General features: G+C 42.5%; 1 protein-coding gene across 3 annotated transcripts in view; it reads left to right on the top strand.

Annotated features, from left to right (window-relative positions):
• Positions 1-20,124, top strand: part of CCDC169 (coiled-coil domain containing 169) — a 46,218-nt gene extending 26,094 nt beyond the window's left edge. Inside the window, exons 8-9 of one of the 3 annotated variants that reach the window (XR_008238919.1) lie at positions 12,714-13,680; positions 16,604-16,703. Coding sequence is in view for 2 of the 3 variants with exons in the window: in XM_052812479.1 (XP_052668439.1) it covers positions 16,604-16,799 (196 nt within the window). In the remaining variant the exon portion in view is untranslated. Of the gene's footprint in view, positions 1-12,713; positions 14,112-16,603 lie in introns of those variants that run through there. The other 2 variants (XM_052812479.1, XM_052812481.1) reach the window with 2 other exon arrangements.
• The last annotated feature ends 4,858 nt before the right edge of the window (positions 20,125-24,982 follow it).

Raw genomic sequence — 24,982 nt, 5'->3', positions numbered from 1 at the left:
TCATACATACAGGTGTCATGCCAACAGCAGACAGCTCTAGACCAGATAATGAGGCTTTTCAAAGCTGGCGGTATGCCATTGAACTCGGCAGATCACTTTAACCCTCTCTTCCAAAGATACACTATATGTAGTTCCTTGTAGGTTACAGTTCTGCACTTTGCTAATCTGTGCCCTAAACTACCGCCCAAGAACCACACAGAGCCCACAGGAGTATCTTGGATCCACGGGAGCGGCACGCAGGTGGGAGCAGGCGTTCCGTACGGTTCTGTGCGCACCCCAATGCACGGCTCCGCAGAAGGGGCTCACCCAAGCTGTGCCTTCCTTTCAGCGAGAACCACCAGCAGCTGAGCTGTGGAATGGCTTGAACCTCTGAATCCATTCTGGGTGCTGCCTGTCGCACAGGTGGCTTCCACCACAGTCCTGTCGTCCACGTGGCATGCCCTGTGTAGCTGGCAGCATCCTCTTAAAAAGACTGTTAAGACTCCGCAAGTTTTCTCGTGAAGGAGAATCAAGGTGTGTTTTGTGTCCTCTGGCTGGCAGAACAGGTAACGGCTAGCTGGCTTAGCTGTGCCCTTGCCGTTGTTTGACAGAAATTTCCTGTGGTGCTTGTGACGCTCTTTACCAAGCTCTCAGAGATGCCTCCCGTGACCGGAGATGTTGGGACATCACCTGACAGCAGTGGGAAGAGAGGTGTATGCCTGATGGTAGTAACACGGCGACAGGAGTTGCACTCTGTCCACCTCCAGTATAGAGCTGAGGACTGAGAAGGACAGTAGTCCGCTCCCCTAAGCACAGGACTGTTTCGAGCATCTCCAGTTCTCTCGCTAGAAAGGCAGATTCTTTGAGGGGGGCTACCCCCAGGTGACGTTCCTTTGCCCGTTATAACCAGGGACAAAACGGGGCTGAGAAGACAGTGCTGACTTGTTGCAGATGCTTCAGTGCACCTAGCTAGGGGAGGCTAATCCGCTGCTTGTGCTCCTGCTGAGGGGTACCTGGGCAGTTCCTAAGTTAGAGCTGGCTTCCAGGCGTAGGCAATGAGGTTTCTTCAGATTTTGCAGCTAGGAGTGCTCTGTTGCCACGGCCTGGCCAACGTTTGAGGATCGCCACTGCTCCATCTGGATTCCGTATCAAAGACTTCCTTGGTGCCGTCTTCCCCGATGGAAGCAGCAGAGCTTCATTTCCAGGCTGGTAAAGTTCCTATGCTCCGGTTCCCACGTAACTTCCTCACCCCTCCCTTTGTTGCCTGGGAGAAGGTGAACTCTGCTTCAGGAACCCATCTGTAAAGTGGGGAGAATAGTATGTTTCTGGTGCTGAAAAGTGATACGAAGATAAATACGTCAGCGCTGGAAGGAAGCCAACTGGTAAAAACACAATGAGCCTAAGTAAGCCTGACCTAAATCAAAGGGGTTTTCTTTTGTCTTACAATGAAAATGAGAAATTTTGGTGCTATGTTGGTGCAGAAACTTAACAGCTGTGGCTGCTGCATCCTATTAAAAAGAATTACCGGTAAGGATTCATGTTGGGGTGTTTCAAAATGAACACAGCCCAGCAGTGTCACCAGTTGCTGTGCAAATCTTGTCAAAGGAAAAAATGCCAGCCATGAAAAGAGAAGGACCCCTTGTGAGGTGTGGACGAGGACGTGCCTTGCTCCCCCACCACACTGTACAACAGGCGCTTCCTCCTGCAGCTGTCTGATCTCGCCTCCCAGCTAGCAAGTGTCTTGTGGGGAATCTGCTAAGGAATGATGCAGTGTAACGGAGCTGTGCAGGCTGGGGAGCAGACAAATGCACAGCTGAAGGGTTATTTTGGGGGAGAGGTGAAGCAACAAGGGTATAACCCCTTGACTCATCCTGTGCTGATCAGGAACAGGATACTGAGACATCTTAAAAAAAGAGCAGAAGTGGAAAAGAAGGAAATACAGAATCATAGAACGGTTTGGGTTGGAAGGGACCTTAAAGATCACCTAGTCCAACCCCCCTGCCATGGGCAGGGACACCTTCCACTAGACCAGGTTGCTCAAAGCCCCATCCAACCTGACCTGCAACACTTCCAGGGATGGGGCAGCCACAACCTCTCTGGGCAACCTGTTCCTCACCACCCTCATAGTGAGGAATTTCTTCCTAATATCTAATCTACGTCTACCCTCTTTCAGTTTAAAGCCATTACCCCTTGTCCTATTGCTACATGCCCTTGTAAAAAGTCCCTCTCTGGCTTGCTTGTCGGCCCCCTTTGGGTACTGTAAGGCTGCTGTAAGGTCTCCCCAGAGCCTTCTCTTCTCCAGGCTGAACAAACCCAACTCTCTCAGCCTGTCTTCATAGGAGAGGTGCTCCATCCCCCGGTCATCTTCATGGTCCTCCTCTGGACTCGCTCCAACAGGTCCATGTCCTTCTTACGGTGGGGGCCGCAGAGCTGGACGCAGTACTGCAGGTGGGGTCTCATGAGAGCAGAGTAGAGGGGGAGAATCACCTCCCTGGACCTGCTGGCCACGCTGCTTTTGATGTAGCCCAGGATACGGTTGGCTTTCTGCGCTGTGAGCACACATTGCTGGGTCATGTTGAGCTTCTTATCAATCAACACCCCTAAGTCCTTCTCTGCAGGGCTGCTCTCAATCCACTCATTGCCCAGCCTGTACTTGTGCTTGGGATTGCCCCGACCCATGTGCAGGACCTTGCACTTGGCCTTGTTGAACTTCATGAGGTTCGCACAGGCCCACCTCTCAACCCTGTCCAGGTCCCTCTGGACGGCATCCCTTCCCTCCAGCGTGGCGACCGCACCACACAGCTTGGTGTTGTTGGCAAACTTGCTGAGGGTGCACTCAATCCCACTGTCCATGTTGTGGACAAAGATGTCAAACAGCGCCGGTCCCAATACCGACCCCTGAGGAGTGCCACTCATCACCTGTCTCCACTCAGACATCGAGCCATTGACTGCAACTCGTTTGAGTGCGACCATCCAGCCAATTCCTTATCCACTGAGGGGTCCATCCATCAAATCCATGTCTCTCCCATTTAGAGACAAGGATGTCTTGCGGGACAGTGTCAAAAGCTTTCCACAAGTCCAGGTAGATGACGTCCGTTGCTCTTCCCTTATCCACCAACGCCGTAACCCTGTCGTAGAAGGCCACCAAATTTGTCAGGCACGATTTGTTCTTAGTGAAGTCATGTTGGCTGTCACCAGTCACCTCCTTATTTTCCATGTGACCTAGCATAGTTTCCAGGAGGATCTGTTCCATGATCTTGCTGGGCACAGAGGTGAGACTGTCTGGCCTGTAGTTCCCCAGGTCTTCCTTTTTTCCCTTTTTAAAAATGGGGGTTATGTTTCCCCTTTCCAGTCACGGGACTGCCATGACTTCTGAAAGATGATGTATAATATGATATACAATATATAAACACGAGGAATCATCTGTCCCAGCTTGGGTCTTAAAAGTCATACATCTAAGTCTGAGCTAATCACTGTATACTCCATGTGTAGTCAATGGGAAAAAATAGACACCTTCAGAGAGCAGATCCTCTCATTCTAACAAAGATGCTTAAAATGGATCAGATGACACATCTCCTGGACTTCTCTCCACTGACTAGAAAGAGAATATAGGATGACAAATTCAGAATAACCTGTCTAGCATGTAGCTAGGTAGGTTGAATCCTGTTCTTGAAAATGTCTTTATTTTTCTTGCTCTGGTTAGGGAGAGTGTCACCGAAGATCAGCGGTAGAAAGTCTGAGCCAAGAAGAAAGACTGAGCTGCAGTTTCACTCTCCTTTGGGTTGATCTTTTCCTCTGGTAGCAGCCCAGCACACAACAGAGGACCTGTTCTTTTAGCATCGTATTTACAGGGCCCATGGGTCTATTCTCATGTTGCATCAGCAGTTACAAGGACAAATTAGCTTTTTTTTTTTCTTTCCCTTTGAAGAGATTTGGCAAGCTCCATGCTCTTTTGAAATCAAAGCAACAAGCTGCTGCATTATTCTAAAAAGCCCTCCCTAAAGCCTATGGACCTCTAATATACAAGTGGGAAAATACAGCCCATAGATCAATTTGCTACAGACCTTAGAAGAAATCTGAAGCAATTGTGATAGGAATCAATAACCTAGAGATCGATACTTTTTTGTGTGTTCCTGTCTCTTAAAAAGCTGAGCTAGGAATTTGCTAATGACAAGTCAAATTACTGGCTCGGCAAGTACGTTCCTAGAGGATTAAAATAGTCTGCAATTCCTGCCAGGCCTGCAATGGCTGACAGCGTAACTTCATTAGTATAATGTATTTCTAGGGCAAGAATAATTTGTCCAGAGACACTTAAAATGTTTGGATGAAATCATTTGCCTTGCCTTAGACTGCCATCAGAAATCGCATCTCGGGCCAAGCCTTTGGTCCCTCATCAGGACCTGAACGGCAAGGATGGATGCTGCTCCTGTGCCGCCGCGGCCGTCCTGGCTCGGCGGGCCGTGGGAACCGTGCGTCCTTCCCGCGGCTCGCGAGGAGAGGGCAGGAGTGGAAGACCACACGTCTGCGCGGTGTTTTCTGCTCCGGGCCTCTGCAGCGAAGCACCAAGTCTGAAAGCTTACCGCATCGTGCTGTGCTGATCGCTGCCTCGGCTAATGTTTCTTAATTTGTAGGAATACCGCTCCGGTGGCTGGTGTGTCTGGGTGTACCCACAGACACGCTAAACTGGGCAAGTAGTGGGAATTCCTAACAATCCGAATCAACGAAAGGCTTGCCGGAGATAGAAAAAACCTACCTCTTTCCAACCCAATTAAAATTAGAAGAACCGAAACCCTGGCGTTACAAAACCAGGCTGGTGGGACAGGCTCTGCCCTGCCTGCCCGTGGGTTCCCTGCAGCTCCCAGCTCTGGGTGGCAGAGGTCACCGGCTGCCGCCAGCCCTGCCAGATTTGCACTCGCTGACAGCGATGACACGCGTAACAACTCGCTAAAATGCAGGAGTGATTTACTTTAAGCACTTCAGCACCTGCTGTTGCTCATTAAGGGATTATCATGCCCCAGATTGTTCCCGGCAGTCCAGGGTTTACAGTTTTAGCAGGCGGCACGCGTGTACGAGTCCCCTCGCAGTGGTGGGTTCATGCGCTTACCCTGTCCTCCCCCCGGCACCCCCAGACTTCGTGTTAAGGTCTCACACGGAACTTGAAGCCACGCATTTTGGAGGTGGGACGATTAGGAGAAGATTCAACAATTATAGCAACACGCACGCTTTTAATGTTAGAGATCAGTATTTGACAGTACTTCATGATTCAGAATAGCTGAGCAGTCTCCGTTGTCGGCTGATTTTATCGCTATGTGGACATCATTGCAATTAGCATTTCCTGAAAAGGCTGAGAAGAATACAGAGGTGTAAGAGAGGTGAACTTGTGCTAAAGCCTCTGCAGAAATCTGGCATTTCTCACTGTCCCCTGGGCTGGCATTCAGTGGGGGGAACTTACAGCAGTTTTCATGGCAGATGTTCCAAAAACCTTGGCAAAAATACCTGTCTCGCTCCTCCTAGTAGTCTCCCCTGCCTACTTAATTGCTTTAATTGCTTGTTCTTTTGTTCTTTGCTATCTGCAGCGCACACTTTCTCACCATAGCATTTCACAGTACTGCAAACTTACTCCTCCATCTCGTTTTATTAAAGTTGGTGACCTGCAAGCCTGAGTCATAGGCTAGTTCAATTATTATTTTCTGGCCTGGTAATTTCCCAGCACCATCTGTTTCCTAATGCCAGTGCTGGCCGCAGCGGTGCCTGCTATGTCCTTTTTGAACTGTATGCCCTCTCTTGTCTCACCATCAAAACTTCAACTGGAAATTACTTGAATTTTACTGCTTAGTACGGCTCTATGGACTAGTTGTCTGGTCTCAGGGAATGATCATTTAGGAGCAGTGCCCATGGCATTTCCGAGGAGGAAAGAAGGAACGGTCTGTGCCCAAAGATACAGAAAATGGAAAAAAGAACATGCTAACATTACACAGGACAAACAGCACCCTGCTGCTTTCCCAGCCAAAGCTCTGATGATGTGCAAAAAACCCTACCACCACCAAAAAAAAAACCCAACCCAAAACAATCCGCCCTAAAACCTAAACAATGGATTAATGCAATGAAAGACAAAACTGGTCCATACAAGCTATGATGTGTTATTTTGAAGGGAAGTTCAGCATTTCTATAAAAACATTGTAGTATCAAACTTCATATAAACTTCAATTTAAAACAAGCATTGGTACAAAGCGGGGGGAGAGGAGGAAGGTTACCCTATAAAAGCCTTAGAAAGGTTTAATTAAGAAATACCTTTGAGGGACTATTTTAAATCTAAAATTGTGCTCAGAGGCAAGGAAGATACTTCTGCTAGGGAAGAAAGAAAAGAGGCTTCCTGAGGGCATAATTTATTTACTTGCAAAGATAAAGCTTAACAAGTTTAATTGGCTGGTTGAATTCTCATATAAAGAAAAAAGAGAGAGAAGATGTTCGAAAGTAAACCTGCATGCTTTTGGCATTCCTTTTGAGCTGTGGAGTGTAAGCATAGCTGAGGTACTTGCCCAATATATCTGTGCAAAGACTGTCTGACAAACAGCATCCAGTGGATTCCTGGACCCTTAAAAAGAGGGTGCAACAGAAAATAATACAGAATGTGTTGTTAAGGTTTACGTTAAGAGCCAGATTTTCAAAGGACTTTACTGAGTAGATTCAAAGAGGGCCCAAATCATATAGGGCTTGAAAGGTAGGTTCCAGAGAGGGAATCTGGCACTGATGCTCTCTGTACATTAAATGGGAAAAGTTAGAAATGGAAGGATGAGATCTGCAGCACTCAGGTGCTAAATGGGGGGAAGCCTAAGCCAGACAGCCAGTACTCCAGTCATCAGGATGATGACCAGGAGCGGTGGAGAGCTCCCGTCAACTCTGCTTTATTTTACCGAAGCCAAGTAGGGAAGCTCTTTCTGGGGAGAGCTTCTGTTTCAGTTATTGGCCACTTGATGATGAAATGTAGCTTAACCAGAAAATTCTGTGCTGTACTCCATTTCAGATCCCTCAAATGTCTTTGGAACCGTTCAGCGTTTTGGTAGTTTCTTGTTAATAGAGTTTTCCACAGTGCAGAAATAAATGCATCACTGATGTCATTGCATGTATGTTGCAACATTCGTGTTTTCCACAGTCATCCAGAATTCATTGGTGTTTGACAAACAGAAGAAACTCTGCTGGAATGGTTAAATAAAATAGGTTGGGGTTTTTTAAATACCACTTTATGTTATGAAATGTATGTGTACAAGAAGACTGAGAGTAATCATAATCAAGTGAAAGGAAAAGGTGTCCTTAACAAGGCATGCTGAAGAGGTTCTGTGTAGTCTTTCCACCCTCTCCCTGGCAAATCCACAGTACTAATATGTACATGTCTGGGAGTGATGCTCTTACCAGGTTAGTTCTTTCTCTTTGTTGTTGCCTGTGAAGCATTACTTTAAATAAAACAGGTCACTCTCCTTCTTCTGCATTTTCACTGACCTTAGACACAACCGATATTAAAGAGCCTGAAGTTGTGATTTTGACAATTTTAACAAAGCAGTGATATCTAAAGTATTCTGTCTATGAGCTGATTAGTTAAGCTGGTGACTCTCCGGAAGGATGAGTTTAGGCTTCTTCAGTGTGTGCAGGAATAGCAGAAGATTTTCTCTCCAGGTATGACACTGTTATCAAATAAGCCTTTTCTTTTTGTACACAGCTTGTCCTGCAGTTTTAAACCAAGACTGTGGTGAAAGCATTAAAGGTGCTAATATCATAGTTGCATGCTAAAGTTGCTTTGAGGGACCTGGCTCTTAGCTGAGTAGTGGAATCACAAACCTGAGAAATGTAGATGGTTTTTGAGAAAAGCTGCTTGAGTTTTCTGGTAGAAAAGGCAGTAAATCAAAGTCATCCTAGGGGACGTGTGCCGTGTCTAAGATTGCAGCTTCCCTGGAATAAGGACACTGTTTACTATGGAAAAAAAATGAAACACGCTACCAAATGATTGTTCTAATATATGTATTTTACTTCCAACAAAAAAGACACGATAAGAAAACTGTGGGAAATACTTCATACCAAAGGTTTTTGATGACTTTTAATGACTCTCATTCTATTTATGAGTCTTGGGTTTGTCTTTGAATTTTCAGGCAGAAGGCACCATTTCATCTGCTGAAAGCGCTGTTTTCAGCACAGAGGAATACAGGTATTGCTTTCTGTGCGTACCTGTCCCCATCACCATTACCAGTGTTCCCAGTGCAGTAGGGCTCGGCGGGGAGTGCACGAGCAGCACGCCTGCCCGCTTGGAGGAGGTTGCACCGTATGAGAAAACTTGAGGCTAATATATGACAAACCACAAAAATCTGCGATACCTGTAACGTTGTTGTCAGGTGACAGTTATCTAACTGAAAGAGGATTTTCTTGGGTTTGTAGTATGAGGATTTTCTTTCTTTTTGCTGTATTGTACCTTTAACTATCAGGTACCTTCCTCAGGAGGGTGGGTGGAAATTGCAGGCAAGCCATACAGCTCAGTGGACAACATCCCATTCATCTGAGCTGAGCTCTGGGGAAAACATCACTGAAAGGAGAAGTGGTTCAGCTAAGAACAGCTGATTACTTTTAAATTTGCTTTCTAAAGGCCATTAAGTAATCAAATTAGCACCTTTGATTGGGAGGAAAGCTCAGCAAACCTACGTAGAGCTGGGTCAGGGTGTGTGCCAGTGAACGCAGGGGAGGGAGCTCTGCATGGCTGGGTGGAAAGTTCCCGGCGACGGCCGTGCCCCGTGTACTTCAGCATAAAGCACTTCATCGGGTGAATATTGAACAGCCCTTGCTTTGGCCCACCGTATGTCCTGAGGTCATCCTGCAGGTCACGATCTAGCCTAGATGTCCGTAATTCAAACGTGAGACAGCTGCTTGTGCCGGCAAGGCTCCGCAATACTCCGGCGGTCCTTACCTTTAAGGCTTCATTTTACTTAGATGATTCTGAATAGGGAATGATGTTATAATTAGGACCCTCGGCTGGGCTGTAGGAGACGATGATGATACGGTGACTCAATTTCTCACTTGCCTGTGGGATAACAACTGTTTCCTGTGGGTGTTGTAAGCACTATAATTATGTCATGTTCTAGAGGTGTCTCCGTCTCAACGTGACAGGCATCAGCGGTAAAAACCTGCAAATGAGTCCATGCCCTCTAACTCAGAAAGATGAAACAAGAAAAATTGAATGAATGGTGGAAATTGTGCATGCTTGCATTTTTTGAACACCAAAAAAATTGGATTATTTGAGTTGCAAAGATGTTATACCCAGATTTCTACAATGCCTGGTTTCCTACAGGCTGTTTGGGCCGTGGACTGCTTCTGCAGCACAGCAGAGCCCCGACCCTGTTTCTCTGTGACAACATTTCTACCAGTGTAGACCAAGTGAGTGAGAGAAATCATGGCAGGTTAATCGGTATTTTTCATTCTCCCTTCCTGAAGGCTAAACTTCTTCTCTGTAGACAGAAAGACCTTCCAATGGGTAAAACAGGCCAGTCCACTTTTGCAAGCAAAAGGACGGCCACAGGTGGAAATCCCTCCTCTCTTCTGCAGCATACCGCGGGCATAATTTTGAATAAATGGTTTCAAAATTTGTCACGTTCTGCTTCAGAAAGCAGGAGGAAGGGGACCTTTTGTCGTCTTTTTTTTTTTGCTGGCATGAGAATTGGACAAAATCTGCTGTTTTGTCCTAGCTGAAATGAGTACAGAACATCTATTATGACTGAATCGTTGCCAAACAGCTTTGGGTTAGAGAGATGAGCCTGAATAAAACTGTTGACTGTACTGGGAATATTTTCAGTTGCCTCTTCATGACTGGCTCCCTGCTCTGCCTTTCCCCATAACTTTTCAAGGAAAAAGATGGGATATTTGGTTCAGATTTCAGATTCCGTGCAGGTAGATGCAGTGAAAGAAGCCTCTTCTTGTTGCCCAATGTGACAAACACAAAAAATTAAAATACAGAATATTTATATGTTAAAACTGATCAGGAGCAAATGGAAAGGGGTGATAATAACATGCAAAGTGACTTTACTTTGTAAGTGGTTCTTTCTTGAAGAACTTAAAGTAAGACTTTATGCCTTGTAGCTTAGCTATAGTTGATTTCACTTTAAATTCTGCAGGCTTCTCAAGCTAAGCACAGAGATCCACCCACAAGAAACAGCTTGCAGACTCAGACCTTTAGCTGGAAGAGTTAGCTGACTTATGTCAATCAGCTTGCCAGTATATACTCTCCCTACTCTCTTCTTAAAATAGCAGTAGCTAGTTGAAAATTTATTTTCATGGGGGTGGGGAGGTGATAGGAATAATAAAATGAATTCATAAGCCTAGCTGTGCACCATGAAATATATCTCTTGATTCTTATGTGCATTAGCCATTCACATATGGTGTATGGCTGCAGAGTTCACAGTAAGTGCCATTCAAATGGATTTTGACATTTAAAGGTTAAGTAGCACCAACAGTCATTGAGAGAGCGTGATCAAAAAAAAAAGATATGTAAAAGTGAGCTCAGAAAGAGAAATTAAGAGAATGTTACTGTGATAGCTTGCCGTTTTGCTTGTAAGTTGTTTTGAAGATAAGTAGGGAAAGTTTGTCTCACCACTAACTATGAAATGTAGTTCTAGAAGTGGCATATAAAGATAAGCCTCTTGCTGAAAAATGACCACAGCACCTATCCCCTAGAGATCAAACAGTCAAGGCACTTTGAAAAGCAGAGCAAACAACAAAAAATAATACAACACTGTTCTGCTTTTGCTGCCTTCTTCTGCCTTCTTCAAAGAGCTGGCAAGTGAACTAACCTTGCCTGTGGTCCATGCTTCCCCCCATCTCTTTGCTTCTCTTTTTTTCTTTGAATTTTTTTTTCATCAGACAGACAAATGGGTAGTTTTAGGAGAATGTGGTTATTAAGCAAGGAGAACCAATTGAGTTGTAAAGGGTCTCTTATTCGGCTTAAAACTCACTGAGTTGTGCTGGCAGAGGGGACTGGATATGCGCACAGTGCTGTCATTTGCACAACGTAAGGGAAATGAAACATTTTTTTCTAAGCTCTTGTTGTTATGGCACTTTTATAATAGCCACAGTCAGAGCAAAAACCTTCAGGAAGAAATGTAAACATTTTTCTAAATTTGTTCTGTTGCATAAGAACTGAAAGGTGAAACCAACTTTTCCCTCATTCCAGAACAAAAATAGACCAAAAGTACAAGGAGGAGATTAAACTCTAAACTTCTCTTGAAGTCCGTTAGTGTGGTTTCTCAGCTTCGCACTCTCCATGTTTTTATGTCTGTAAGTCACTATTTGACATCTACTTTTCCACACCATCCAGCTCACCTGAGAAGCTGCCTTTGACACGTGTTGTTAAAATGAATCTTTAAGCTTTTTTGGATTTTTAAAAGGGTGACATTTAGCTAGATGGGAAGGAAAACGGTATGACTGTCATGATAGTGCACACTCTTTCTCCCCCAGCTTTTGGAAGGATGAAAGGTGAGGCCTGTCTTCTTTCAAGGCATTTTCAAACTTCCAGCAATGATTTAGCAGGAAATGTATCCCAGCGAGCAAAACACTGTGACTGCCACTGCAGAGTTCCTTACAGAACTGCAATGTAAATCAGCAGGGCTGGTTTGAAACTTCACCATGTGCTGACAGAGAAAGAGACAATGCACCTTAAATAACTTCCAATAGGTAAGATTTCAAAAAAAAAAAAAAATCACAGTGAAAGGTCTCTGACTGATAGATTATGATTTGTCACTGCACTATGGAGCAGGTAAAAGGAAGGATAGAGTAAAGCTCTTTTCCAACCTAAATGTTTCTATGATTCTATGATTCTATGATTTTCAAACTTGTAATTGATATAGCTGTTATTTTTACGAGGTTTCTAAATGCTTGTTTTACAATCCCATATTTAATGCAGAATAATGCAAAGAGTAAAGAGCAAACATTACAGATGAATGTTTCAATGTTAGTGTCTGCTTTGTAAAAGACAGAAGAGGAAGCAATATATTTAACTTGGTTTAACTTGAAAAATTTGGGTCATGCCGAGTAGGGGAAAAAAGCAGTAAAATACATGGAAGCAAAGTAAAAAGGAAGCAGCAAGCAATTCTTCTAGAGGGTAAATATTTGCCTTTTTTTTTTTTTTTAAACAGTGGACTCACTTTGCTTTCTCATGCACTTCCTCAATTTTAAGACCTATGCCTATATGAATTAAAGAAAATATTATCAATAACTAGTTAATCCAAATGTTGTAGTGTACAACTTCTATGAACATTAGTTTTCAAGGAACGTAACAGTTTTGTCTATGAACTCCTCCACTGTGGCACAAAGCCAGGGCATGTGAAGTGAAATGGGACTGTGTTCCTTGGGAAGAGCTCATGCTGCTTTCCTCCTACCAGGAGAAGCCAAGATGGTGAGTGCTGTTGTTAATGCATTAAGCAACTACTGCAACACAGCTTGCTTTCAAGGGGAATATAGATTCTTCTAATTATTTTAACTAGAGAACCAAATGAAGTTATTACCACGAACAGCTGTTTGATCTTCTGAAGCAAATAAAGGGGGAAAATGATGTTATATTAATTCTTGAGGCACTATCTGGTTATACAAGGTATAGTTGAGATGGGATTTCTCAGGCACTCTGAACTCCTTCTAGGATGCTTTACAATATTGTACACCCTGCCTAAAAATACTTCCCAGTGCTTAACTGATTTTTTTTCCCATAGTTACACTGCAAAAACACTTCAAAGCAATGAAAGGACTCATAAGAGGCATCTAATGCCTGGACATCCAGCACCACCAGCCCATGTCATGGCACGGAGGTATTCCTGACAGATGTGGGTCCTTCAGGGCCTCTATCTCAGTTGTTCTTCTTCACTGCCGAGTGTCAATACACCAGGTGTATGACATGCACAAGAAGAGGAACTTGGCGAGTGTATAACCTGCCCCTTGTCAGGAGTAATTTTTCTGAGTCTCATAATAGCCTGGGTCATTGGTCTCCTGAGTGCTACTTGTGTGGCTATACGTGTCATTAAAAAGGCACCAAGCGGATCTGTCGTAGATGCTTTCTAAGACTAAGTCCCTTGGCACCCCGCTACGAGTTACCTGGAGGTACTCCCAGAAGCCGCTCTGACATTTGTATATTTATGTGTGTGCAGTGCTTTGCTCTCCAGAAACCGGGGCCAGACTTCTGTCTGAGGATTAGCAATCACCTTCTCTAACAAGCTGCAACACACACTAGAATACGTCTCTTGGAAATTTAGTAGAAACGAGCATGCAAAAGCCTCCAAGGGAAATTTTTCACTCATCACAGCTGCCAAAGGAGCTACATGCCAACAAGAGAGGCAGTGCAAGACTACAGCAAGTCACTAGCAATACGCTAGTCAAAGAAATGTGGATAGCTTACAATGCCACTTCATGAGACTTGAACTAGATTTGACTTAAGTGACCTTTTGTTTTCCATCCAAGAACAAGCAGGAATAATCAAATTTAAAGGTGCTTTGAGCACTGGTGTGGGCTGTCAGTTGTCCTGAGGATCTTGCTGGGGACCTTGGCAGGGCTGGTTTATAGACAGTCTTTTTTTCTTCACCCACGTGCCTGTCTTCACTTTCCCATCAGCTCAGCCAGCCAGCCTGCAGCTGAGCAATGTGGGAATACAGAAAGAGGAGGAAAGCAGTTGCAGTTAAAAAGACGGTAAGTTACTCTTTCCTCTGGTGGTGGGTGAGTGCAGGTTGCACTGATCAGTTCTTCATGCCAGAATCCCACTTTCCTCAATGACTGTCTTAACTTCAGCCCTCACCCCTGCCTTTCACAGGCAGCTCTTAAAGCATGCAGAAGCACAAAGCAAAATCTTCTCGTTTCTCCATATTTGCAAGTTGAGCTTTACTAAGACAGATGTTTTCATGAATGAAGGCACTCTGTCACTGCAGCATGGCACAGTTGCCAGGGTTATGCCGAAATCTGACTGGTCAGGATTTGTTGGTTGGGGTTTTTTGAGATTGTAAGCAGAGATGCACCATACTTATCATTGGGCTTGGGGCAGGGATCAATGTATGGTTCAGAATATGGAGGGAATGATACTTCATGCTGATGCAAGGTCTGCTCATCACTCAAAGGCCAGTATCTTGCTGGTCTCAGTCTAGTGGTTCCCAACTCTTGCCAATGTGAGCAAGGGAGGAGAAAGACTGCTTGGGACATACATCTGGAAAGAGTGAAGGAAAAAAAAGGAAGAAAAAACCTGTTTGTACGTGTACAAGAAGAGTGGAGGGGTTCTGGATCAAGTACATCAATATGCTGTCAGATTTCTGCTGCCAGGCTGTAGTGACCTGTACTATGAACACTGAACAAAGAAGGTAACTATTTTGTTATGCTATAGACTTTTCTTGACTAAATCCTGTTACATGAAATCATGTTTCAAATATTATTTGGTGAACTCCAGAAATCTTAGAAAGAGTTAGAAAATCTGGGTTTGGGTTTTGGTTGGGTTTTTTTTTTAGTTTTCCCATGTTTAGGAAATTATCCAATTATCAGCCTATAAGAGACATGATGCCTCCTTAAGTTGGGAGAATAGTCTTAAGATTCCCTCTCAAGACAAGAGACACAGTTGCTCCTAGAAACTGATCCCGTTTTTGAGGCAAGTGCATTTTCACTAAAATTCCCCTCTCACCTTTGAGAAAACTCAGTTGAGTGCCTAAAATTAATGGTCATAAATCTGTGTAGGGATGTGTGGAATGAAAGGGTATATGGAAGGTAAAAGACACAGGTGAAGTAAAGGCTGCGTAACTACCTGGCATGAAAGGACATGTTTTGTGGGGATAGCTGGTTAATGGTTATTCAGCATAAAAAAAAAGGGGTGAGAGACATGAGAAGTAATAAACCACACCCAGATACACAGACTGTGAGGACAGGAGATAACAGAGACAATCCTGAGGACCAGAGCGCGCAGGTCACCGATGGACGGGCCACTGAAGGAGCCGCTCCAGGCCTTGAGGAGTTTCAACCAGGACTTTGTAACTGGGAAGAAGGGGTGGGGAACGTGTTTACCATGGGTCTCGTGGGAAAGAGCAAACTTGTTTGGGGATATCTGAGGGGGCTTGTGGGATTGTGTAAAACTTTTTATGGGATGCTTGAAGGGAATTCTGGAAAAGTGTAAAATGTGTGATGGGTTGTTTAAGGGAAGGGGAAAAGGTGAGGAAAGGAGGGACCACGATGGATTTGGAAGGAACAAGTATGTGAAAATGGAGAGGAGAGGTGGATAATAGGGGCCAGCTATGTATAAATAAGTTGTTGGTCGTATCCTTGTCTGGACAAACCCAGCAGCTGATCACTGCTGTCTGTCCTGTCTTCTTATTAAACACTACTCATTACTGTTTTCCTGGCAGAGGGTGCTCTCTATTCTGTTTTTGTATGTTTGTGTGTGTGAGACATGAGGGAACTACAAGCCAGAACAGGGTGAGAGGTCTGGGAGCCAGCTACTGGAAAGACCATAGGTCTGGGGACCAGGCACTGGGAGCCTGGGGATCTGAGAGGTGGTTACTGGAGGGACCATAGGTCCAGATTTGTCTCTGTGAGTCTGGGTGTGAGCTCTGGTGGCAAACTTTGAGCCTGAGCCCCTAGGCTAACCGTAGCTGGCAGGTAAGAACAGGATCAGACCTTTGGTCTACAGGCAGGCAAGCCACGGGAATGGACTCATACAGCACAAGGGTTCTCAGGAGAAGGTGGGATAACGTTCTGCACAGGTTAGACTCGTCTCCACCAGAGTTTGTGCTATGCACGGGGTATGCACGGAAAGGACTACAACCATACGCTCTAGTGTAGTGTATAGTTTGCTCTGAATTATTTAACAACGGGAAATCAGTAAAAGTGAAGTAAATGAAAGGTAACAAAAACACACAGTCTCTGTCCTGAGGCTTGAGCTAGGCACAAAAATGTAAGCATTAGTAAGAGGTTACAAGATCACTTAATTCTGCTGCTTCTGGAGCTGCCAGCAGTTCTCGTCATTTGAAAATGCCTCACCAGTGTCTCTCAAGGACCTTCCTTCTCCCTTTGTTCTCCTCAGGGAATACCTCTTCTCACTAACCTTTAAAGGGTCTTATATCTTTCCCCAGTCAATGTTTTGAAGCACTGTAGAACACAGTTTGAAATATGTGTACGTATAGAGAGAGAGTTTATCAGGGTAAAGCAAATTTTGTGATTTGCTAAAGTAAATTCTTAAACAATATCATGTAAATGTGTTATGTTAAATGTCTGGCTATCTGGGCAGGGTAAAATACTACACATTTTATTTTACTCCGTTTATATATGGCGTTACCAGCCTAAATATAAACTGAGAGCCAGAATTAAAAATGTATTGAATTTTCATTAGAGTAATGACAACTGTGTGCCTAAGTTAATCTTAAGTGTAAATTACTGTTCAGGTAACCTTTTTTTTCTTCCCAGTTGAGGTTTATCTAAGTTAAGGAGCTCAGGATTTGTTTCTTGACATCTTTTAATATACTGAGTGAGAATTAAGTGTGTGGGTTTCCATCACCTTGATTACCCTTGCCATCAGCAGGAGAAACTGTGCTGCAAGTAATAAAGGCAATAATAAGACCATTTCCTTTTTTCTTAATTTCAGGCAGAGCACTGTCAGTTTGCAGAGAAGTAAAATTCATGCTGATAAGAAGATTAAAGGCTGTTTAGAGTATCATCATTTGTGGTCCATGGAGAACTTGAAAGCCATATATTCTACTGGTGATACCTGCAGGATAAAAATACTAGTAACATCTTGTTTCCCTGAAATGGTTGTAGCTACTCATGCCTACAGGCAGTAAATAAAGCTAAGTGTCACAAAGGAGAACAGACATCAGGCTTGCAAATAAGAATGACTGCTTTCGGTATGAAAATGCCTGATCTAAGAAGCTTGAAATTTCAAAAAATAATTGAGAAGATTTGTTCAGCCCTACATTTCCACCTGAAGTGAAATAACTTTGCACAGCTGCCTTGTCAAAGCAAAATAGCGTGTTTGAAGCTAAACTGAAGAAATGTATCATCTGAGTTACTGACCTTCTATTAGTTGAAAATACTTATCGCATGGGGAGCACCAGGGGTTGTTTATTAGACTCACCAGTTTTATTCAGACATTACTCAGTGGTAAGTAGAGTGCAGCCCTGCAGGTTTGCAATGCTTCCAAGAACCATCTGAATGAAAATCTCTTTTTATTGTCCTTTTTTTTTTTTTTTTTTTAAATCTATGAACAATTCAGTTCATTTAGGGTTGAACATAATTTGATTTAGGGATTTAGAAGAACCTCAGGAACCTTATGAAGTTCAACAAAACAAATGCAATCTCCAACCTCTGGAACAGGAAAAACCCCAGGCATCAACACAGGCTGGGAACCAACAACTGGAAAGCAGCTTTGCAGAGAAGGATGCAGGGGCTCTGCTGGACAAGTTGACCGAGAGCCAGCAATGCACCCCTGCGTCAAAGGCGGCCAGCAGCCTCCTGGGCTGCATCGGCATGAATGGCCAGGGAAGCAATTCTTCCTGTCAATTTGGCACTTGTGAAACTGTATCTAGAGCGCCGTGTCCAGTTTGGGGCTCCCCAGTACAAGAAGGCCATGGACGTACTGGCTTTGGAGAAAAGAGGAATACTGTAGGATGGAATCCATCTCACTTTCCTTGCCTTGAAAGTCAGTGTGGTATTCAGGTGCCCACCATGTTTTTATACAAAGCTTACCTAGTTCTCTTTAAAGAGGGTTTTCTAGCTGTTAGGGTTCGGGCTTTTTGAAGGAAACCCAGTGCTCTACCTAGTTTGATTTATCTTGAAGAACTGATCATATTAGAAATTACATTCATCGTCAATGCGCCAGCTCGTACTGAAGTTCAGAACTTCTTGCTGTCGTCACTGTTCTGTGTCCTTTGCTTTGGCCGATTCATTGCACACTGGCAATCTGTTTACTGTCACCGAGTCCTCCTTCAGTTCTAACAGCTGTTGTCCTGTTTCTTCCATTAACTTCTTTTCTGGACTTAGCTTTTCAACTTCTCTAAATAGGGATAGTACCATGTGATTACAAAAGCTGTGTGATTACAGCGAAGGTGGACTATCTAGGCTTTTTTCCTTCCTCTTCCATTCACTGCTGAAGACTTTCACACACCAGTTACGTGTGCAAAGACTCTGACATTTCCATGAGCTAATCAGAATATGCATAAGGACACTTAGAGGATTGTCTTCCCTTTACAAATGTTTCAGTGACAGCCACATTGGGGTGTTTTATTCCAGGACACAGAAAAAAGTACCTGAAAAAGTAGTTTATTTCCCATAATCTGGAATGTTATAATTATTTTATGTTTAAAAATATTCAAGAGGAATTCTTGCTGTTGTAGGGTGAAGTCAGTTGTTAATTATTTACATTTTCTCCTTTATTCAGCTATTCTTTCTACATAATTAAAAATTCCTTCCCATCCAACAAGAAGTCTGCGTTCCAGCTGAGTTTGAGTCTCCTAGAGGGGAAAGGGTTTTTTTGTTATTGCTGGTTTTTAGTCATCCCCTGCTGCTATCCTGTCGTCCAGTCAAAACAGAATGAATTTGCAAAAGGCTTCCAGCAGCAGAAAAGCCTCTGAAGCTTTGCTGTAAAATAATGCGTACAATGTACTGGAAAACAATTGAGCTCACAGTGCTGGAATATAAACTCATAGTAACAAACCACTCACTAATAAGTTTGACACACTAAGTCCAATATTGATTTGAAACGATTTCCTGTAGATCTTGTGCATTGTGAAAGTGGGAAGTGGATGTAATAAAGAGGCTAACACAATTAACTTATAAAAGTGTATAGAGTGAAGCAAATAATCACACAGAAGTTTTAAATGACTGATAAATATTTGGTCAGATTTCATCTTACTGTGGCAAAAGCCTTGCCTGTTTTCTCTGAGAATATTGTGACATGCCTAAGAGCAATCAGGTATCTAAAGTGACTTAGTATCCAAATCAAGAATTTTTGAAAAAAATACATTTCCTGATTAGTTTAACTCACTAGATTGCCTGTGGACTGTCAGTGTTGATGCGAGGAATTGGCAGTTTCATGCACAAGTAGATACAGATTCTTCTAGACGTCACCGAAATGGAATCTGAAAATAGTCTACAAATATGTACAGTGTTGTCCCTACTGAATCCTGTGGAAATCATCCCGTAAGTCAGAAAAGCACAGAAGACAATCTAGATTCTGGTTGGAATGCAGGATGGAAGGCTAATCTGAACATTACTTGTGTTTTAAAATCAGTTTAATTAAATTCATGAACACAGCTGAATGGACACGCTTTTCTTTAGTATATAAATAAGGCAGTACTGCAACACCAGTCAGAAAAGTAATGTGGGAGTCGTATACATACAGCATGCTTATGCATCTATCATGTTCCGGGGAATGTGGATCCAATACCACTGAGTAAATCTATTCCTTGTGACAGTTTGATGGGGGTTTTTTTGGATCTTTTCTTGCTGCAATATTGTAGAACATAGTCAGAGATATCAAGATTTATTCTGATGTCTCCTACGTGGAGTCCCTATCAGAAAACAGCATTAGCTGGATGTTCTCAAAGAGCTGCTTCTGAATGGGCTGCCAATCTGAGATAGCGGAAAGGACATACTCTCTATTATCTTATGTATTATTATGAGCCATTTTATTAAAATGAAAAGTTTGTTGTCCAGCTTATTCTGTATTACCTTTCTGTCCTTCTGTCTTCTTCCTGCTTTGCAAAGCTTTTTACAATCTTCTCATCCTTTTTTAAAGATCTGTGTGAAGAATATGCTCTATACAATACTGTTGTGCTGAAAGTTTTACTAAAAAATTAAGATTTTTGTGGTTTATGACCTATTCAGACAACCAACCTGTTACACTAAATATTAATTTTAAATTGTTTTATACAACCAAAACATTTGGAATACACAAATACTTTCCAAATATTAATTAGTTATCAAATTATTTTTCTGTCCCTGTTAGACTGTAAGCTCGGAAGTGTATGTTACAGAGCCAAACATGTTTAGGGTATTAGACAAAAGCAACAGGCCAAATTCAGACAGATGATGCTCAGCCAGATTGTTGTGTATGGCTCAGTAAGCTTCTACTGTCTAATACTTAAAATATTTTGTTTAACAATGCTATGCTGTTCATTTCTTTACAAATCTTCCTTTTCAGATGTGAAATTGTTCTTCTCTCTGTGGGGACCACATAAGCATAGATCTGAGTTATTGGGAAACAAAGCTAAGCTTTTGTTAAGGAAAACCACAATGAAGGAATGCATGTTAATGATTAAGAAATGCAGGGGTTCTGCTAATCTAAATTACAGCCTGTTATCCAAACCTGATAAGTTACATAAGAAGTTGTATCTTGATCCACCTAATTTACTCTACCTTTTTGCAATGCTGGATTAATCTGAAATATAGATATTTTGCTGGTGTCATATCTGGTCACAAGGTTGGAGGTCGAATACCATCACATACAACTTAAATCCTCATTACCCTATTTTATTCCTGAACCATTCTTGATTTCGGGACTGCCATAGCCCCTGAAACTGTTGAATAACACAGTAAAGAAATCAAAGTTTTTTGGTTTTTTGGTTTGGGGTTTTTTTTTTGCTGTAGTGAAAGTCTGGCATGAACAAGCAACTGTTTAAATTATTTTTTAAATTATTGTGCTCGTTTTGGCTGGGGTAGAGTTAATTTTCTTCATAGCAGCTGGCAAGGAGCTATGTTTTGGATTTGTGCTGGAAACTGTTGATAATTCAGGGATGTTTTGTTACTGCTGAGCAGTGCTTACACAGAGCCAAGGGCTTTTCTGCTCCTCACCCCACCCCACCAGCGAGCAGGCTGGGGGGCCACAAGGAGTTGGGGGGAACACACAGCTGGGACAGCTGACCCCAACTGACCCAAGGGATATTCCAGACCATACGATGTCATGCTCAGCATATAAAGCTGGGGGAAGAAGAAGGAAGGGGGGGACGTTTGGAGTGATGGCGTTTGTCTTCCCAAGTCACCGTTAGGCGTGACAGAGCCCTGCTGTCCTGGAGGTGGCTGAACACCTGCCTGACTGTGGGAAGTAGTCAATGAATGCTTGATGTTGCTTTGCTTGCGCACACAGCTTTTGCTTTACCTATTAAACTCTCTTTATCTCAACCCACGAGTTTTCTCACTTCTACCCTTCTGATTCTCTCCCCCATCCCACCAGGGGGAGTGAACGAGCAGCTGAGTGGCCCTTAGTTGCCAGCTGGGGTTAAACCATGACAGTTATTCAAGCACAGCTTAATTTATCTGAGATTTAATCTATGGAAACCACAATTTTCAAACAGTTCATAATAGCATGGAAGTTCACAAGGTGCTACATAATGTGTAATCATTTTTGTCTTAAAACTGATTTCTTTAAATCTTGTTTTCTATAAATATTGCTTGATCTAATGGAACTTATTTTAGAGCTCTACTGGAACAAATCAATTACCTCTTGAAACTTTTTCCAGTATCTAGCATAATAAAAACATCAATTTTAGTTTCTAAAATAGATCATTTTGTATAGTGCTCTAATAGTTTCTGAAGATTTCTGGAGTAACTATAGCAGAGCTTCCCTTTATAAAACAAATGGTTTTTACTCTCTGGTGAAGCCTTGTTCTGCTAAAATAGTCAATTTGATAATAAGAGCTTCTATTAGGAAATAAATTCTCAGTAACTTTGAAATATGTGAATTAAATTTGCTCTGTAAGGACTTGATTCACAAAACTTTTACCTAATTGGTAAGACGTGAACAATTAGGACATATATTTAATAAGATTACAGTTCTCCTGAGCCTGAAGAATTTTTTAAAAAATTTTTTATTTCATTTTTCTTGTATAACTGTGAAATACAGTCTCAAAGAACACAGTCAGTTGTGGTTTTTCACCTGTGGTATGCAGTTAAAAGCATCTTGGTACTTTTTTCTGTGATCTACCCCATCTCTGTGAGTTCCTTGACTATGCTGCTTGTTTTCTCACAGGTCACAGTGGTTTTTCTTTAGTCACTTTTCTCCTCTCATTGAGTATGCAAAGGGCAGCAAGAAATTCTGATCCCAGCAACCCCCTATTCAGCTGCTTTTTAAACACCGAGCCACCTAAAGCTGACTAACATCCTTTCTCTTTGGCGTGCAGTGCTTTCAGTGCATATCCGTAATACCCTGTGCCCTTGCGTGCCTGGAAGCATCAGCCTTCACGAGGCAAAGCACCCCAGCACGGCTCATACCTAAAACCTACAGAGGTCTAGACACTTAGGAGGAAATTCATTTCACCTAACTTTGCAGCCTGTTTTGATGTTCCTTATTCCCCACAGGCACTTTATGGGAAGCACAGGCACCTGTGAAAGGGTTCAGATGCCTAGAGCACAAACAACTTTTTAACCTTCCACCTTCTTTATGACTACTCGTCTTAGGTCTCTAGAGGATGTGTTCCTACAGCTTTGAGTGAAGTCAAGGGAGGATCTGCCAACACCAAGCTCACACCTTTTTGTGCTTCTCACACCTACTTGTATGAATAAATTAATTTTTTTACTTCTCAAAACAAGAGATAAAATGTTGCCTCTTATAATTACACAATTGGTGAAGCTGAAACCTAGACCCATGTTGTTTAAGCAGTTGATTCCAAACGACGTGACCGATACTAAAGGGGAGATGCAAACAATCAGAATTAATTTAGAGCAAGCCATTGACCTTGATTTCTTTGAAATTGTATTTCTTGTTAAAAGTCAGCCTTAGCCTGTGATAACAGGAGATGGCAAAATAATTTTTAAATGTGTTTAATACTAGAGAGAGACTGTCAAAGAGTTTTATATGGCAGCAGTTGAATGTCTGAGGAAAAGCAATAAGATTCATATTGTCATTTTTCACAGGTGGCGTTTATATTTTTTCAGAGTTATTAGACTCTCTGAATGGTTAATGGGAAATTGTGTATTCTTAATCTCTTCTCAAGGGGTACTTCATAACTACCAGATATCTTAGTCCCCCAGTTGTCTTCTGGGTCTTGGCTCCCTAATCATCAATACTGTATACATTAGTTCAGCAGTAAGCACTCATTTAGACTGAAACGTTTAGTTCCCCGCAAAACAAAATCTAGATGCAGTTCTGGGGATAATTCAGTCCAAAAACCATTCTCCAAAGATGTATATATGAGCCTGCACGAGTTCTAACTCCTGCATTACGTTCTTCCAACCCACTCTCAGTAGCCTTTGAAGCCTCAAGCAACCTTACATGTCTCCCCCAGACAGGTAATACATGCCTTCTGTTTCATGCTATAAAAATATTGCTCTTGATTGATAGACTGAAATAAGATCCTTATATTTTTTTTCAGAAAATTTCAACTAGAAAATACAAGATATTAAAAACCACTTATATCTCTAAGCAACTGGGACAGCATATAGGTCCTTGAGGAGGAAGCCCCGGACTGGTGTGGATGCAGCCAGCTTATTTTGAGCGGGGGAGCCCCCAGGATGGACAGGAGCCATTCTGCACTATGTAGCGTGGGGCCAGAGATCTCCCTGTAGTGAATGCATTTAGCGATGTTGGTACAGCCAAAGAAACGAAGCTTTACCAATTATTCAGGCAGCTGATGGCAAACTCACGATTGTGTTAGTGGCAACAAACTCCAAGCAGCAGAACTTTCCCCCTACACCACCTCCTGCACAAAATATGCATGCTTTGGTCCCACCCATATTCCGTGTAAGATTTTTGTACCTTGCCAAGGTATCCAAACACCTTAATTGTGTATCATTCCACAAAAATGTTCAGACAAGGCTAAATACCTGTCTTTGGCATACACCTCTGCGTATACATTACTTTACTAATGCAAATAATCAGCTTCATTGGGTCTCAGTGATTAATCATGTACTTTGGTGGTTTTTTTGCATTAGGTCCCAAACTGTGTTCAGAGTTTAAGTGAGCAAGACAACTTTGGGCCTGCTCCACCATGACATCTAAATAAAAATATCTGCAGTCCCGCGAGTTCAAAGGCCGTTAGTCAGCCCCTTGGGTATGTTATACTTACCTATAATAAAATGGATGCCTTTTTGATTTGGGGAAACAGTGTCCAGTCATAGACTATATTTTGTTATATCCACCCGCAGCTTTTCCTCATATGCCAAAGGTCTACTGCTCCTGCAGCCCTTGAAATGATTAAGAATTTTGCCACTGTTAGCAATGCACTAAATCAGGATGAGATTTTCTTTAATACAAATGTGTAAACATAAGATGAACAGCTAAACACAGCTTTTCAGCTCTGCAAACTTGGCTGGGCTTTAGTGAAGCTGAGTTCATTCATGGAAGCTGTTCTCACAGTTGTGAGCAGTACACGTAATCATTCCTTATGTAATTACACCTTTTTTTCTTCATTCCCTAGCACTTTCTTAAAACTACTAGGCATACACAGTATTTTGTGTTATTTCTAAACAAAGTAAAATTCCATGATTCTTGCAGTTTAATTAAAGGAAGAGATTTAAGTGAGTACCTAAGTTTATTGATTTCTAGGGGGTTTAAGCATACATTTCAATTAGCATATAGGTAAATATGCTGCTAAATCATAATCCTGGTTTGTTTGATAAGAATTGCATTATCTGTCCTGTATTAGTCAGTCTACGTCACCCACGGTCAGCTCTCCTTTTGGATGTCTTCTTCATCTCACCCCTCTAATATTTGTTCTCTATTTGTGTTTTAGAGCTTTAGAAACTGCTTCTTTGTTTACTTTTAGAAAACAAACCTTTTCATGATACAGATTCCCCACCTAAGAAGTCCTTCCATCACTCGCTAAAGATGAAACATCAATATCTGTATTTACTGAGGAAGGTGCTTCAAGTCTAAAGGGAATTGACTTGAATTTTTTTATAATTAATGTGATCAGCAGCAATATTAATTTGCAAACATCTTCAGTCTGATGATACCTTTTTGCAGCTGTGGTCAAGATAAAACATGAAACATTAGACATGAACATAAAACATATCTCCTCACCTCTCTTTC

This window comes from Harpia harpyja, chromosome 17, assembly GCF_026419915.1.
Source record: "Harpia harpyja isolate bHarHar1 chromosome 17, bHarHar1 primary haplotype, whole genome shotgun sequence".
Taxonomy (NCBI): Eukaryota; Metazoa; Chordata; class Aves; order Accipitriformes; family Accipitridae; genus Harpia; species Harpia harpyja.
Note: the sequence above shows the minus strand (reverse complement) of the source record. Positions and strands in the feature narration are given on the sequence as shown.